The sequence below is a fragment of the Drosophila tropicalis genome, unplaced genomic scaffold (genome assembly GCF_018151085.1).
Source record: "Drosophila tropicalis isolate 14030-0801.00 unplaced genomic scaffold, ASM1815108v1 contig_158, whole genome shotgun sequence".
NCBI lineage: Eukaryota > Metazoa > Arthropoda > Insecta > Diptera > Drosophilidae > Drosophila > Drosophila tropicalis.
Window position 1 is genome coordinate 11,344,745 of NW_027172602.1, and position 17,189 is coordinate 11,361,933.

Sequence of the window (17,189 nt, forward strand, 5' to 3'; positions counted from 1 at the left end):
GGGGAAGAGGTTTATTATTTTCCTATTGCCGGATCGCATTGAATAATCGTTACCGATATATTTTATTTTTGCTTTAGATCATTTCGGTTATTCGCCAATTACTTTTCGCCTTCATATTCATTCAGCACTTTAGTTATGTAGATTTCTATATGCATGTATGTATATATATACATAAGCAATGTCTATTATATATATGCCGGGGATATAGCATTAATTGTTATTATGCCATATCGTGCATATTAGAGTCGCTGCTTATTTGAGTAGGTAAATTTAGTATATATATATTTATGTATTTAGTTTATATATAACATGTGAATGTTTATTTCAATTTTGTAGTTTTTAGTTTCATTCTTGCATTTTTTTTGTTTGTACATACAACACATAAAAAAAAATTAAAGAGAATAATTTGTGAGGAGGAAAAAGGGTTGGACAGGGGGCGGGGGTGGGAGCGGGGCCTGGTTTGCTGGAGCAGAATCTTTTACAATATACATACATATAGAGGGAGGGGAAAATTTGAGATAATATTGAGTTTAAAAATCAGAAATTCTTTAAAGTATTACACTGACTCGTGTGAAGGAGATATTAAGTACATATATATAACCAGATATATACGTATATATGTATATATATCGCATATAAGTATGAATTATGTATGTATGTATATGTATGGTGAGAATATTTCTATGTATGCATGTATGTAGGTATGTTTGTATGTATATTTTGTTTAACACTCAATTAACAAATCTATTTTGCAATTTCTTGGCTAGTCAAACTGAACAATTTAATTTGTATAATATGTGAACGGCATATAAGTACATATATATGTATGCATATAGATTTATGTATGTATATATGTACTTATTATATATATATTTTATATGTATAATAATCGCCTTGTATATGTAGTTTGCTTTTGTAAACCGTTTTGCATTTCTTTTAGTTTTTAGTTTTAACAAAAATGATTTGACTATATAGAAGTATTTTTATTTTTGAATATAATTTGTTGTTTTTGTTTTTGTTTTTGTTTTTTTGCAATTAATTTTTATTCCTTTGTTTTTTGGTTTTTTTGCTTTTGGTTTACTTGATTCACAACAATAACATTTGAATATGCATTTTTTTTTTTTTTTTCTTTTCTTTGTTTTTTGTTTTTGGTTTATAAATTGAATTTAAAGTCAATGATAAAGCTTAGTTTTAGTTGTGTATATATATATGATGTATGACGAATGCTGCTATCGATTAGATGTGGGTGGTGGTGGTGGTAGGGAGTCGGGGCTAGGGAGAGGAAATCCTTTCCAATCGCAGTTCCACACGAGTGTTCCCATGTCTTCGCCTCCGTTTTGCCTTCTGGTTTCCTCTTGGGTTTGGCTAAAAGACTTGATCAACACATAAATATATATATATATTCTATATAATATATATGTGTAGTTATCTGAATGGATTTGTCTGTGTGTGTGTGTGTGTGTGTGCGTTACCCTGGGGTAAGAAGATCCCTTGGTTCACGTATGGAATACTTATTTGTTTTGCTTCTTTTGATTCACTTAAATCATAGTTGAACGTCAAACGATGTTTTGCGAAATTGCTTATCATTTCCACCTTCTTTTTTCTATCATTGGGGGAGCTTTGGGGGAGATAGGAGGTAGGACTTATGTATAACTTCAGCTTAGGTTTTCTTTTTTAAGGGGGTTAATAACTATATATGTATATATAAATATATGGTATATTATTTAGTTAGTAGAATTTCTTCACTTTTTGTTTTTCTCCTTTGCTTTTGTTTGTTTCTTTTGTGGTATGTACGTTTCCATTTACGAGTAAACTTTATGTCTATGCATATGTATGTGTTGACGTTTGATCTCTGGTCGATAGTTAAACGAGTTTAGTGTTGGGTAATGCATTCATTTTTCTTCTCGGCCTCTGCGTGTCAGTCCGAGTCTTTGATATACATATGTATGTATATATGTATACATATATCGATCATTTTTCGAGGTGTTCCCCTCCCCAAATTTGCTGCTACTGGTTTACTGTTGTCATTCTTATTGTCAACTAACTAACTGGATTTCTAATCATACGATACACGCGCCGGGAACACGCTCTAATGGAGTGTCAGTGTTGAGTAGTGTTTAGTGAGTTAAAGAATAAAGATTACTGCACACTTGAGGCATAAATATGTATCTATGTATCTACACGAAAGTCTTCTGGCTATATATTTTGTGTCTGCTTAATTGGAATCCGAATCCGAATCGCTAGGCGGCACCGGCGAGGCAGTTGGTTTCGCCGCCGTTGTGGTGGTTGTCTCTTCTTTTATGGGACGCGTTGCCGCCAAATACGCATTCGTGGATTCGCCGTGCGTGGTCTCGATGCCAACCCTAGCAAAACAAAAAAGAAAATTATTATTATCATCAACAGACACTTTTTATTCGTTGATTCGTTTGCACTCACTTGTACTCATGTCGTGCCAAATATCGAACATATTTCTCTGGCGGCTCATCGGCATCAGAATCTTGCACACTAACCGAGCGCACGGTGGTATGCGAGACCTGCGTGGCGGGCATTGTGAATTCGACGAATGCGTATGGCGCCAGTTCACTGGGTATCTGATCGTACGAGGTGAGTGCCATGCGGCAAACTAACTGATGCGTGGTATAGGCACCTAAAACAAAATAAAATTGAATTATCAACTCGCAAGTGCACAAAAGCTTTATGTCAACACTTACCTTGACCTTCCTTGGGTAAACGTGGACAACGCCAGACAATGGCTCTATGATGATGCTCATACTTGGCCTGACCCGAGGTGACCTCAATTAAAGATTCCTGCAGTGTGTCCACAGCGCCCAATATCCGTTCAATACCCTTGATTTTACCAGTACGACGATGTGCAGATTTCACAGAACCATATCTTTTTTTTATAAGAATGATCAATATGTATTATTATTCGATTGCTTATTTTCTTTAAACTCTATTCGATTGGGCTCACCTGAAATGCTTTTCGACACGAAACAGATAGATCCAGCATTCCGGTATGGGAAAACGCACAGAGACATCTTCGCATGGTATTTGTCCCAGTTTGCGTGATGTGAAACCAGGAACAAGAATATCGGCACGCAGCTCAACCTTGTTGCCTGTGACACACCAAGTGGCTTTTAGCTGAAGCGGAAGTTCACGATTCTTTGGCGGACGCACACGGAAGCGCAACAGTTCAATATAGTTGGCATCAGGTGGTTGAAATCTGAATGGAATGAAAAGGAATTCAAATTAGTAGATATACAAAAAGGATTTTCAATTTCAAACCTTGCCCCAATAAATATGCAATAGAATAAGAGATAGATGCTTAAATTGTTCTACAAGACAAGAAAACTCATTCTCGTTTTCCTTTTGATACTCACTTGATGGTGCGTGTGCGTTCATATTCCTGTTGATTAACCACACTGTGGAACTCGACTGCCTCCAGGCGGATCCATTCCTCGGTTGCCACAGGTATAATGTCATGGCGACCAACAACCTCTTTACCCTGACGCCACATATCGTTGACGCCCAACTCAATGGTCGGCATGCCCGTTAGAAAGGCCAAAAAGAATAGACGCACACGGGCAATCTGTTTCAGGATCTTGCCCTCGCAGTCCTGCTCGACAGTTATCTCATCGACAGCTGTTACCTGAACCTCTTCCATTTTATAGGTCAAGGCACGCTCTCGCAGAGCAGGCAGCTTGAACAGAGCCTCCTCAATACAAACGGAGAACTGTTTCATGTCCTCATAGTTCATTGAACCGATCTTGAAGAGCTGCGACGACTGGGGAGCATGCTCGACGGGTAGACCAAGTTTCTTGAGATCGCTGCCAAACTCCTTGACGCCCTCATAATCACCGGCAATGGCATATTGTGCAAATTTGGTCAACTTATTGGTAATACGTTCGGCCTTGGTCACCTGGCCAGGTCGAACTCCGGGTCTTTCCTTATAGAATATATACTGTAGCTTCATGGTGAATATTTTGCCAAATTGATCGTATTGCTGGGCCCCAATCTCTGATACCGAATACGATGGCTGCAATGGGAGCTCTTGGAATGGTTGTTTATCGCCAGCCTGATTGAGCAGTTGGACCACCGGAACATCATTCTGCACCACTAGACGCACAAAGATCTTCTTCCAGAAGCGTTGGCCAGTGATTTTCTTCTTGTTGGGCTGACGCAACTGCATCTCCCAGCCGGGACCAACATAGTGTAGCCGGGGATAATCTTCCAGGGGCTGGGACACATCCTCATCGTACAGTGGTGTCTGTGGCGTATCCTGTGAGTCGCTGCGCTTCATGCTTGTCTCTGCTGGAGCTGGGAAGCCGCTGACATCTTCAAACGGATTAACAGCTGTTGGCGATGACCCAGTCGGTGCTGGTGCAGTGACCGTTGTACGAGCCGGTGGTGGCGGCGGTGCCAATTGAGGAGCCACACCGCCTGATCCCTCTGTCTTTGGTCGTATTACCACACTGAACTCTTTGTCCACCGATTCCACCGAGTCGGAGCGAACAGGTGCCTGCATGGCATAGAAATCATCATCCTCCTGGCCGAAACCATCATCCGCTGAAGTCGCATCACCGAAGGCATTTGCCGATATTGTGGCCGAACCAAAGGCGCTATCGCCCCAAGCTAAACGTTAAAATAGAGAGAGAGCATGAGAAGAAAATTTTTTGATCCCATTAGAGACTTACCATCTCCTCCCGTGGGTGTTATAGCACCTGATCCTGGACCAAATCCATCAAGCATACTGATATTGTCCTTCTTTACCGAATCAAATTTGGCCGAGAAGGCATCGAACTCATCCGGCTCAGCGGCAAAGATGTTGCTCACTTGTACAGTTGGCTGGACAGTTTCTGGTTCGGGCTCCTGTTCGTCGGCATCATCTACGGCAAAGATATTGCCCACCACGTTAGGTGTAACGGCAGCAAAGTCGTGTTCATCTTCTTCCTCGGGACTGGCAAAGGGATTGGCAGAATGCTGTCCACTTGCCAGACCACTCGTGGCCAATGGGAAATCTAAACCGGTATCCATTTGTTCCACCTCTGGTTCAGGTTGTGATTCTGGTGCCTGCTCCTCTTCCAGCGCAGCTTGGATGTTAGCCCCCATCTCAGTGGGTGGACTTATATCCGCCGTTTCAATGATCTGTTCCGGCTGTGGTTCTGGCTCGGGATCTGGCTGAGAGACTTCTGCGGATGGGGTAGGAGCCGGTTCGGGTTCGTCTTCGTCATCGGAACGTGGCAAATCTTCCACCGTAGTGATCTCGATATCCGGCGTTGGGGCGCGCTGTCTGTGCGTCGTGTCTTGTGGCGCCGCCATGTGTCCCAATAAAGTGGCTGCCTGCGGCTGTGAGGTAATGTCATGGGTACTTTCATCCGGTCGGGTTAGCAACGAGCTGAATATGGGCTCATCCCGCGGATCCACCTCTGTTTCTTCGACCTGGTGTTCTGGAGGAGAAGGCTTCGTTGGGGCCTCTTCTACCAAATCATCATTGAGCAAGTCCTTGGGCTGCGTCTGCGGCTGCGGCTGCTCAAAGAGACTGAGTATATCCTCCTTGGTCTTGGGTGGTGGTGGCTTGGCTGGTTTGGCGCTGCTGGTGCCGAACATGTCCAACAAATCGTCCGGATGCGATTGCTGCTGTGCCGGTGGCGGCGGCCTATGCGGTGGTAGCGCAGGGGGCGTTGGCCTAGGCGGAGCCGGTCGTGGTGGTGGAGGACGTGGTGGCTGTTGCTTGGCCGGTGAGGGAATGGGTGTGGCACCCTGTATACTTGGCACAGCCGTTGGCACCCCAAATGGATTGTCGTGTTGTTGCGGTGGCTGTGGGTGAGTCGGCTGTGGATGAGGCGGCGGTTGCTGCTGCTGATCATGATCTATGAGTTGATTGTGATTACTAGAACCGCTGACATCGGAGACATCGAGCAGATCGGCTAGTCCCGAATCGGGTGTGGGGCTGGGCGAATGGAGATCACGCATGGAAACGGGACTGGGTGAACGAGTGGCAGGTATACGTCCCAGCAGCTCTGAGCTGGTCTCTTCCAACTGATTGGACACAGTGTTGATCAGCTCTTGTGTGCTCTGTGGCGGCTGTGGCGGACGGGGTGGAGCAACCTTTTCTTCCTCCTCCCCCAGCGCCAGCAGACTTCAAGCTGAGCGCATCGTCTTCGGCTTCAATGGTCGTGCCAAAGAAACTCATAGCCGGATCTATATCAGGTATGGGTTCCGGTTCTGCTTCCAGTTCGTCACCGCCAAAAGCGAATGGATTAGAGGCCGTATCCATGCCACCAAAAGGATTCTCGGCAGCGGCTGGTACTTCGGAACCTTCTGATGGCTCAGCTTGCATCAAGAAGGGATTGGCCAAATCGCCATCTCCATCCCCCATATCATCGTCCATCAAGAAAGGGTTTGCCATTTTGTTTATGTGTGTGAGAAAGAGATTGTCAGAGTCTTTCTGCCGATTTAACGTTCAATTAGCTCGCTTTCTAGCAACTTAATCTCCGTCTCCCCGGGTCCTAGATTCTCCGCTATGGAAGTATCAAAGGGATCAATCTCTTGCCTGGGTAGTGAGGGTGTCAATACCTTGTCACCCAGTCCCAACTCTTGGGCGTCACTCTGTGTGTCTAGAACGTCGACTGTTATGCGATCCTGTTTACTCTCCGGCAATAATTCGTTTTCCAGCAATTTCAATTCCGTCTGGCCCGGCTGTAGGTTTGCCGCTATGGAGGTGTCAAAGGGATCCAAATCCTGATCGTCGGCTCGGGGTAATTGCCTGCGCTCTTGCGCCGGCGTTAGAACCTTTATATTAATATTCTCTTCTACGGCCAGCAAGACCTCAGCAGGCACTGGTGTCGGCGGTGCACGTGGATCGAAATCGGGATCTGAGATACTGTGTCTGAGTGTTGCGGCTTGAGCTTCAGCCAAGTCTGCCTCAATGTGCTTCAATTCTATGTCGCTTAGTTTCGACTCTGGTACATACGATGTGTCAAAAGGATCGACGTCGGCTTCCGATTCACGTTCTGCTATCGATTGGGCGGTCTGTGGTGGTGCGTAATATGGTGTCAACGGCTTCTTATTGGCGCCCAAGCTACCGTCATTACCCAGTAAATCCTGGGATGGCACCAGAAAGCCCACACTCTTGGCCTGGATGTTCAAGCTCAGCGATGATTTGCGTCGAGCCGCGTCGATATTCGGTTCTGGAATATTTTGGGGCTGGGACTGGGAATGGGATTCGGTGTGGCCCTGATCGGCCCGTGGATCAAAATCGGGATCACTCAACGAATGCTTGAGACCACTCTCCTCTTTATTGAGTAATTCACGCTCTAGACAACGTAACTCAGTGGCCTTTGGCTGAACCAAAGCACTCACTGCCGATGTGTCGAAGGGATCAAAGTCCTCCTCCTCCTGCTGCTGCTGATCGATACTTAATGTAGGGGGCCAAGGGGGCTGGTACAACTTTGGTCAAATCAGTTGCACTGCCAGCCAATAGATCTCTAGCGGGTACTCCTAGTCCCTGTTCCGGCTCGTCAGCCCGTGGATCGAAATCGTCGTCCTGCTCTAGGACAGTTGTCTTTTTAATAACTTGCTCGGCGTAATTGGTATTGAAGGGATCGTCGTCAAGATCGTCCTCGTCCTCACTTATATATATTGCACCGGGAACAATATGCGGTCCAGTTACTGGACGCACCGGTGGTGGTGGACGCTTTGGCTTACCTAAAATAAGTCAGAGTATACAGTAAATAAGTCGCTGAAGAAATTCTGTTTGCTTAGCTACTTACCAGCTGATTCCTCTGTCTCGAATTCGGCCCAACTGGTTTCAGGCAATAATTCTACGGCTGGAGGTATTACCACCTGATTGACTATCGTAACCTCCTCTTTTTTGGTAAGCGATTCAGCTGCTAGCTCAGCGAATTCGTCGTCCTCCTCAAATTCAGTAAAATCGAGTGTCTTATCGTCGTATACCTGTGTAGTTTCCTCTGGATTTGGCTGGTCGATTTCCGCTAGCTCCTCCTCTTCCTCAACCTTTTTGGGCTGAATCAAATGTAAGTGCAGAGAGACGCTTAAATCGATGGGCACTTCGGCTACCTCGTCGTCATCGCCTAGAAGATCATCCAGTAAATTATGCTGTTCCGGTTCGGCGGCTGCTTCGCCCGCTGTCTGATCCTGGTCAGCAAAGTCGACACTCTCGCTAAGCAATAGATTCTGGATGCCTTTGCGTAGCTTCCGCTTTGGATTCGCTAAGGCGACAGCGTGTTCCCTATCAACACGACCCGATAGGACCTCAACAGCCGCTCCTAGACTCACTAGCTTCTTTTTGTTGTCCTTGGCCTTGTCGGCACCGACAATGACCTTTTCGGCGTACGCTGTGTCAAATGGATCGGGACCGTCGTCAAATCCCAAGACAGGGGGAATCGGGTACAACAGCTAATTGAACCTCTCCGCTGGTGATGGCTTCAATGTAATCAGTGGCAAATATATCATCGACTTCGTCTTGGGCACCCTCCTCATCCGAGTCGGAAAGTTCAACAACAGCTTCGGCTAACTTATCCCGTTGTGCCTCTAATTCCGCAAGGCGTTGACGTTCGCGCTCAGCACGTTCGGCCTCGAGACGGGCGGCCTCTTCTTCCTCTTGCTTCTTCTTTTCGGCAGCCGATGGGAGACGCTGATAAAATGATTCTTTTTTGATGCGATCGAGCTCGTCCTGGGTTTTGTGCAAAATATTATCAACACCAGAGGTCAATGCCTTAAACTTGGCCCATTCCTCGTCGTTGCCGGGCTGCTGGTCTGTGGCTGTTGCTGTGGCTCCTCCTGCCGATGCCTCTTTATCTAGGCCAGAGCCAGAGGCAGCAGCAGAGGCTGGGGCAGCTGCTCCCTCAACGTCTGATGCGGCTGCGTCCGATTCGCCAGCCTCCTGCTTGGCCCTGAGCTCACGTTTATATTGCTCGAGCTCCTCTTCGGTGAAGAGTTCTTGGTCCTTTTTCGACTTCTTCTTTTTCTTTTTTAAACCCTTTGGTAACTTAAGCATTATCTAATTGCGGAGACATCGAGATCGGTCTGCAAGTATTCAATTGCGAAATTGCAATTCGAATTCGAAGATGTTAAAATGTGGTTTGCTACTGGGTCTCGTGGTTAGGTGGGTTGGTGGTTAGGTGGTTTGGAAACAAGGAACAACTACCAGGCAAGGATTTTATTCTATTATATCATCAAAAAAAAAAAACGCAGTAAAGGATTTTTTTAAGGCATATTAATACGGGAATTCTCAAACTATGTTTTATATATTTTACTTTTTTTTTATATATATATTTTTCATTTTGGCACTCACCGCCGCAATGTCCACAAAAGTATTTTTTTGCCACAAAAAAATGTTCCTTTTGCTGATTGTTTTCTACATTCAAAATTTTAGAAAATTTTCCCTATTTTCGAAATGAGAAGAACAAAAAACATGACACTGAATTCTCTCTCTCACTCTCTGCGATTTTCCTTTCATTATCTCTTTCTCTCTCTATCTCTCTCCCTCTCTGTCTGTTTTCTCTGAAGCTAACAGACAATCGAGAGAGAGTCAATTGTGTACCTACACGGGAAAAGAAAGAAAATGGGTGAAAAAAAGCTTCTTTCTGCCCAAAAACAACAACAATAACAACAATTGACAGCCGAAGCTTATTTGCCACTTGAGTGAAATTGAGAGAAAGCGGCAAGAGGACAATTTTTTTCTCTCTTGAGGGAATTAGGAAATATAATCACACTTAGCGATGCGCCTGAATGTATGCAACATAAAATATCAACTAAATTATTTAAAGCAAAATTTAAGAGAATCCAATTTCCTTTAATTTGGAATTTAACTAAGACTATGGAAATTTTTAAAGTTTAAATTAAGAAAACAAAAAATTTCCGACTTAAAGAATTTAACAGATTCGTTTGCAATAGGTTTTGGTTTTTATGTGTCTTGCTTTTGCTTTATACATTTTTTTTTCCTTTTGCTTTTTTTTGCCTTGTTAGACAATTCTTGATCTTGATATTGTCAGTTTCAAGTGTCTAACCCAAAAACCTACAAGCAGAAAACCGATTTCAATAGACGATATATATATATACATACAAGTACACATGTTTTCTAGGGTTTCAAGCCAACAATGGCTCAGAGGAGGAAGAACAACAACAGCAACAAATTGGCAAAAACATTACGAAATACGTAAAGAAAAAAAAAAACAAAAAATGTGCTTGACAGATGATTACATCTGTGCATGTACATGTATGTGAGTGTGTGTGTGTCTCTTTCTCTCTCTGTGTGAAAGAGAGAGAGAGACGCCACAAAGGAAGGACACAAAGCGTCAATGAAAAGAAAAATGGGGGGCAGTAGTACCTGCGTTTCCAATTGCTCTTGCTGTAGCCCAAAGGAAAAATCGATGAATTTTCAACTAGAGAAACAGAGAGAGAGAGTGAGACATAGAGATAGAGGGAGAGAGAATGATAGGGGTCGGTGGGTTGGTGTCAAGAGTGTGCTCCTACGCACACATCTACACACATTTATATATAAAAATATATATGTGTAGATACATAGAGCACACGTTTTTCTTTCTATCTTTTCACTTGTCAGTCAATAGCATTTCCTCCTCCACACAATTGGCAACAAAAAAAAAACAGCACAAATTACAACAAATTGCACAATTTGAAATGAAAACTTAACATTTTTAATCACTTCAAGTAGTTGATGTTGTTTTTCTTAAGCCGTTTTTCACTGTTTTCCACTTGATTTCCGCTTATGCAACTTACGTCTCACTTTTGGTTCACTTTCGAAACTGAAAAAGGTGAACGAAAAATTATACGACTTTTAGGCGAGTTCTTTGCTTTTTTTTGGGTCTAACAATTTATTTGTTTTACACTCTTGTTTGATATTTGTATTACTTATTTGTTCATCTTTTTGATGCAACTATTTTTAATTATTTTTCAATTTATTTCATTTTTTTTCGAACCAACGGGGGAGGGCTTAATACTCGTTAGTTTTTGTTCCGTTGCGTTATGGTGTTTTACCTCTGATTTGAACTATCGGGAAATCTAGAACAGAATGAAGAAAATGTCATGAAATTTCATAGGAAACGCTTTCTTAAAGAGAGAGAGGGAGTGAGAAAAAGAGACATGGAAAGCGAGAGAGAGAGAGAGAGGTAGAGAGAGTGTGTGTGTATGAGAGAACGCGTGATAGTATCCTGACGGCAAAAGCTTTGCTTTAACTTCAAGACTCATTACCAAAAAGCTCTCCAGCTGATGACGTCGATGGCGACAAAAAAGAGAGAGAGAGAGAAAAGAGACAGAGACCAACAATACTCTCTCAATGTCCTTACGAGAAGCTAAAAAGCGCAATATGACACAACAAAACATATATTCGCCTGGCTTTCGATTACGATTGTGGCACGTCCAAGACTTTGACATTTGACATTTGCCCCTAGGCATGCGCGTGAGTCACGCGTGAGTTGGTGCTCATCCCTGGTTACTTTAATGAACAATCGAAATATCGAATAAAAGTTCTCAAGTTTTAATCCTTAAGGAAATGTTTGAAAATGTGTCAACAAGTTATCGCAATTAAACGTTGTTGATTTCATGATCTTTTGATTTGAAAATTACAAATATAGATCCGACATTTAGTTTCTATAACTAAAATGGATCTGTATTCTAAATCAACAAACTATCAAGTAATGTTTCTTTTTGAAACTCATGAAACTAAAACACTTTTAACTTCTTTATTTCTTAAAACTTGAAATAATTTTGTATACTTTTTATGTAGATAAAGTATAGGCTTATCTTTAGGTTAAATGAATACAATATTTACTTAATTATAGTATATAGTTATCTATCAATTGATAACAGTTGAGGTAAAGTAGATATTGACTCATCCGAATATTAGGCATAGCACATACATAGAAATGATATATGTAGTTCTATAATACATACATATGTACATATAGACATAAATACATACAAAGGTACTTGGTAGTCTAGTTCACTATTGCCATTACGCTCTAATTCGCTCCATCTATCTCTATCCTTGTCAGTCTCGTGTCTGGCTGGCGGCAAATTGTATATGGGTCTTGAACCGACAACTATTGAACCACCAGGCCTCAATATCGTTGTAGACCTGCATCCTGTGCCTTCCGCCGGGTCTATGCAAGTGTTCACAGAGTTCGCAAAATGGACTAAATGTGGCCAATTCGTAGTACTCCCGCCACCAGAAATAGCTCATATATTCCTCCACATTGCTGGCCACAAACTCTAGATGAGCGGCCAATAGTTCCACAGAATCAAATTGATTGGCATCAATGTACGAGTGTGGTGGTAAAAATCTTGCATAATCCACACCACCAAAGACAATGGGTATGATATTATGATGCAGAGTTCCATAGAGCTTCTCCGTCACATAGTCAGTGCACAGGGAATTCTCAAATGCCAAATAGAATTTGTAATCGGTATCTAGCATTTCCTCACAACGTGGATCACCTCGTTTGCAGCTGGAAAATCCAAAGAAGGATAGAAGATATTTCATTGGAAAGAAAGCTTTGTTCCGACTTACCTAAGCTGTCCACACTTCCCATAGACATCCACTTCGATATATTCCTGCAGGGCCTTGGCCAAATCCTCACGCTTGGACAGCGTTGGGCAGTGAGAGACAAACCAGGTGATCATTTTTGTTTTACCTGGCCAAAGATTCCACACTTGGGTATCATTCCAGCCAGAGATTGGTGGTTTGCGCCAATTTGGTTGTCTATTTGGGGCGACAATTGCCTGTGTCTCCTTATCGATCAAATAGCCGTATGGCCATACAATATCCGAATCCAAACGATATGTCATGGTTAGATTATAGAAGTTCTGCTCATTGCTCAACTGATGCTTTGTCTCACCGGGCGACTCCATGCTGGCAAACACATAGGTCTGTTGGGCTCGACGCTTGGATGGAAGGGATTCGAGGAATGGAAATGGTTCGGCCACATGAAAAACGATCGCATCGTACATATCCAAACTGGGTAGAAAATCATGATTATTGGTCAGCTCACACTGATACACCGGGCACTTCAGTTCATCTCGAAAATCCGGAGGTCCTAAGGTGTCGCCTGGCAGACTCCAACGCGGATCGCCGAAGAATTCACTCCACAGCAGTATGCTACGTGTGCCAGTGGCCAGAGATTCAGTTTCTGGTCGATTGCTTTCCAAATAATCTTGAAGTATGCCATATTGATTGACCAACGGGGAACGGCTAAGCTTATAGAGACCCAGCACGGTGCCGAGCAGCAAGAGGGCGAGCAACAGGCTCGGACCGCGAAACCAACCCGCTCGACTAGCCATTTACAAGTGCCGCTGGCTATGCCAGTGCCAATGGCAAAGCCTATGGCTATCATCATCAGATAACACAGCCTAATTATCGTTTCTCCCGTTTCCCAGTTCTTTGGTTCTCTCTATACCCACCATTCCTAAGTATACACTTATATGCACATGTGTGTACATACATAGTTGTCAACTACCTGGTTGGAGGTGTCAATGCGATAAAAGTTTATTGATTGCTTTCGGCGATAATGTTGTGCCAACAATACTCAATGTGTGTACTATCTCTAGCCTCTAGTCCCATTCTTATCCCTTAGCCACACCAAATATTCACAGAGCTCTATGCTTTGCCCATTCTTTTTTCTGTACTTCAATTGGGTAGGGTCTATGGGTTTAGCTCGATAATTTCCAGGTAACTAACAATTTGGGTTACACTCAAAACCGAAAACAAACTTATTAAAAAAGCAATCGAACAATTGAATAGATACATCAAATATAACTTTTTGATTCACTTTCTAACCGATGGGATCATATTCATATTCATATTTTTTACAAAATCCTTTATTAACTTTTTAATATGAACTAAATAGTTTTCAAGAAAATGAGAAAAAAGTTAACATTGGCTGCATCGAAGTTCATATACTCTTCTAGTGCGAGTCGAGACTTTTACGGGGTTCAGGGGGAAACCTGAATTTTCGTAATACATTTTAACCTTAGACTGAGGGAAACAAAGTATAAAGTCCAAAGCACCAGAGGGGGCAGCTGCCCTCTCCTGACCATACCTGGCTACGCCCTTGTCCAGTTGATCGACATAATTAGCAATTTCCATAGAACTCCTAGCACTGATCAAGAACATATATATACATAGGTACACGTAGCTATATAAACCTTTAACAGTTTGTGGCATCGTATACCCTAGATCAGGAAGAGGAGAGAGTGAGTCAATTGCTGCTTATTAGAGTCATTTGATTTTTACTTACTTGGCTCAAAATATTGCTTTCTATTCACGTTTGCAGCTTAATTAAATGCCAAATCTTAAGTATACTATGGAGCAAGTGCGTCAATAGAGTGTACGCCGTAACGAAACCATAGACAATAAATGTTTGTATAATCAAAATGATGAGCTTCATGTTCCATCGAAAGTTGGCAATCAAATAAGTAGCAGAATTTGTTTGCCTCAGCTCTATTAGGCCCAAACCCCGTGAATGGGTGGGGAGAAGGCGACTAGGTGGAAAAGTGTGTGTGTCTTCCACCTCTGACCAAGACCTGCAATTGTTGCTTGCTTCTTCTTGGTTGTAGTTACATTTTTTTTTTTTTTTGTTTGTGTCTCTACTCATGCATTAATAAACAAATACTGTCGAGAATTTGAACACATGACTTTCTCTTATTTAGCCCAATAACATGTATATAAGTATATATGTATGTATATTCTTGTCTCAGTTGTGTTTGTCTAGCAATTGTTCTAATAATTATAAATGTAATTGATGTGCAATCTATCTGTATTTAAGATCCTGACACCAACCAACCTTCAAAGTCATATGTATGACTCGTTCTCTCTGTCTCGTGCTCTCTCGCTCTCATGCAGTCCAATATGGAAATTAATGTCCCCTAAACACGAACTAGAAAGCGTTTACAGGAAAAGGTCAGACGCCTCTAATGATTTTCACATACTAAACATATTTCTTACAAATGCCCAAAAGGCATTAGCAACAAGAGCCACCCAAGACATTAACATTAGGTGGACACTATTTCAACTAATTACTGAAAATTACAAGTAATTATCATCTCGGTCAGTCAAAACTCCAATGACATTAACCTAACCTACAGGTACCCATAACGATTTGTAAACTGTAGGAGTTTGTTTCAGTAGCAAGAAATAATCAAAGAAAACAAGTGTCCAAGTAAGAGATATTAGTTCTCATTGCTCATAGTTAATCATAAATAGTTTTCTGTTTAGGTTCTTGGCTTCATATTAACACAAAATTCAGAAAACATATCCTTCAAATTGAAGAGAATATATTAATTTATTCCTGGATTTCATTTAAAACAAACTTCAATGCCATTTTAAGAAATAAATAGCCTTTTTCTAAACAGATGATACATTTAGTATATAAACTTATATGTGTATATATAGATTTGATGATACATACATATATGTATACATATATAAAGAGCAAATTAAAGTCAAAATTGTCATTTGGTACCTTTAAATATTGCTATTCCTCTATCTGCCTCTCTCTCTCTCTATCTTTCTCTTTTACTTTCTTATTCTCGTTTTACACTTCATATTTTGACTTTCTGCAGTCTACCTCTATCGTCAGGAAAAGTTCTTATCATTTAGCCACACATATCATATATATATATTTATATGTATATATAAATATAAACATACGTACAATGTCCAAAGATAATGGCCCAAGTACGACATAATGTGGGGCGAAAATTGACGAATTCATAAGGATGACGCATACAAAGAGGCAACATATTTGTTTATATGTTTGTATGTATATAAGTATTATAATTGATTGTTTGTATTAAACAGATTTAACAAAGAAATTGTGAAAAAGGAACAAGGTGCTAGACGAATCCATATCGTTAAATGACTAAGGATTTGTCCATAACAAACGAAAAAAAAAAATTATTTATGTATATATAAAAATCATATGTTAGGATTAAGTTTGGGATAACAGAAATCCGTTCTGGCTGACATATGTATGTACGTATATACTATATAGTTATCGTGGATAGAGTTGTGTATACATATAAACCTGTGGGTATATATATATGAATGTTGATATATATATACAGTTGGGTACATATCTTCTATATACATATATATATGTATATATATTAGTATTTTAGATAATTATCACAATGGACGGCTGTTGGCTATTGAGCCCTGAATTCAGCCTTTTAGATGCCACAGCAGGAGCGATGCGATTCATTATTACCTTCTTGGCCATCGTCCAAACGATCCACATCTAGATCATCGGCCACATTGATGGCATCCGAATGATTGTGTGTATCGCCGCCGGCTGCAGTTGCTGCTGTCAGTGGAGATTGCTGTTGCCGCTGGTCGAGCATCAATTGGGTGAGCAGTTCGAAGAGCTCGGTAACGCCCTCATTCTCCTTGGCCGATGTCTCCACATACTGGGCGCCCACAGTGCGAGCGTATTGCATTGCTGACTCATAGTCAATGGCACGCTGGTCCTCCAGATCAGTCTTATTTCCGACTATAATCAGGGTTATGTCGCTGCCCAGCATCTGTTTTAGTTCACGGACCCATGATTTAACCTTCTGGAATGAGTCCTGATCGGTGATATCGTATACGAGCAGAGCACCATCCGATCCGCGATAGTAGATTGGGCCCAGGGCATGGAATCTCTCCTGGCCGGCTGTGTCCCAAATGTTTAACTGAGCCCTTCTCTCATCCGGCAGGGTTATCTTTTTGGTCACAAACGATGCCTGCAGGGTGCTCAAATGTTGGCTATTGAATTTGTCCTCCATGTAACGCAGAACCAGCGATGTCTTGCCCACGCATCCTAAAATCAAAACACGTAGATTGCAATTGCGGGGGAAGCAGTCAGCAGGGGCATCAAATAAAAGACAGAGAAAATGCATTTGAAGCAAAACTCACCTTCGCCCAGAAGCACTGCCTTAAAATTGAGCATGGGGCCACTTCTCGTTCTGCGCGAACTCATTTTCGTTGTTTTTATATCTTCCGTTGGCTGAACAAGCTGACCTTATGCATTTGTTAAACGAAAATTTAGACGAAACATCACAGTTTTGTGATTACTTCGCAACAACAACTTTGACTCTGAGTGCTGCCAGATCGTTTACTAAAGTGACCAGATAGATAAATCGTAAAACTATCGATAACAAAATAAACGGCT

At 42.0% G+C, this 17,189-nt stretch overlaps 4 protein-coding genes across 5 annotated transcripts; all 4 read right to left on the reverse strand.

The window, feature by feature from the left end:
• Positions 1–292: 292 nt before the first annotated feature.
• Positions 293–6,409, reverse strand: stnB (stoned B). Its single transcript, XM_068283627.1, is given in 7 exon segments — positions 293–2,363; positions 2,437–2,647; positions 2,712–2,893; positions 2,972–3,223; positions 3,381–4,632; positions 4,695–6,132; positions 6,134–6,409. Coding segments are annotated over 7 exon segments (3,759 nt in total). The 3' UTR covers positions 293–2,215.
• A 47-nt stretch (positions 6,410–6,456) lies between these two features.
• Positions 6,457–9,019, reverse strand: stnA (stoned A). Its single transcript, XM_068283628.1, is given in 4 exon segments — positions 6,457–7,428; positions 7,430–7,707; positions 7,773–8,385; positions 8,387–9,019. Coding segments are annotated over 4 exon segments (2,496 nt in total).
• On the reverse strand, positions 8,967–17,129 carry Rab21 (RAS oncogene family member Rab21). 2 transcript variants are annotated; one of them, XM_068283630.1, is made up of 3 exons: positions 16,934–17,129; positions 16,248–16,838; positions 8,967–9,048 (listed from the first exon to the last, which is right to left on the reverse strand). In XM_068283630.1, the coding sequence occupies exons 1-3, from the start codon at positions 16,995–16,997 to the stop codon at positions 9,023–9,025; spliced, it is 681 nt and encodes a 226-aa protein (XP_068139731.1). In that variant the 5' UTR covers positions 16,998–17,129; the 3' UTR covers positions 8,967–9,022. The 2 variants fall into 2 exon arrangements, with proteins under 2 accessions (XP_068139731.1, XP_068139730.1); XM_068283629.1 differs by lacking the exon at positions 8,967–9,048 and having other exon boundaries at positions 15,296–16,838; positions 16,934–17,128.
• On the reverse strand, positions 11,744–13,853 carry FucTC (alpha-(1,3)-fucosyltransferase C). Its single transcript, XM_068302732.1, has 2 exons — positions 12,551–13,853; positions 11,744–12,488 (listed from the first exon to the last, which is right to left on the reverse strand). Exons 1-2 carry the CDS (start codon positions 13,318–13,320, stop codon positions 12,032–12,034), a joined length of 1,227 nt encoding a protein of 408 aa, XP_068158833.1. The 5' UTR covers positions 13,321–13,853; the 3' UTR covers positions 11,744–12,031.
• Positions 17,130–17,189: the final 60 nt, after the last annotated feature.

What these genes read in the sequence shown, in the direction of transcription:
- FucTC (XM_068302732.1), bottom strand. Translation starts at nt 13,320, where the DNA reads ATGGCTAGTCGAGCGGGTTGGTTTCGCGGTCCGAGCCTGTTGCTCGCC. An exon ending in GGGAAGTGTGGACAGCTTAG is followed by an intron (nt 12,489 to 12,550) that starts GTAAGTCGGAAC and finishes TGGATTTTCCAG; the next exon opens with CTGCAAACGAGGTGATCCAC.
- Rab21 (XM_068283629.1), bottom strand. Translation starts at nt 16,997, where the DNA reads ATGAGTTCGCGCAGAACGAGAAGTGGCCCCATGCTCAATTTTAAGGCA. An exon ending in GGCAGTGCTTCTGGGCGAAG is followed by an intron (nt 16,839 to 16,933) that starts GTGAGTTTTGCT and finishes TTTTGATTTTAG; the next exon opens with GATGCGTGGGCAAGACATCG.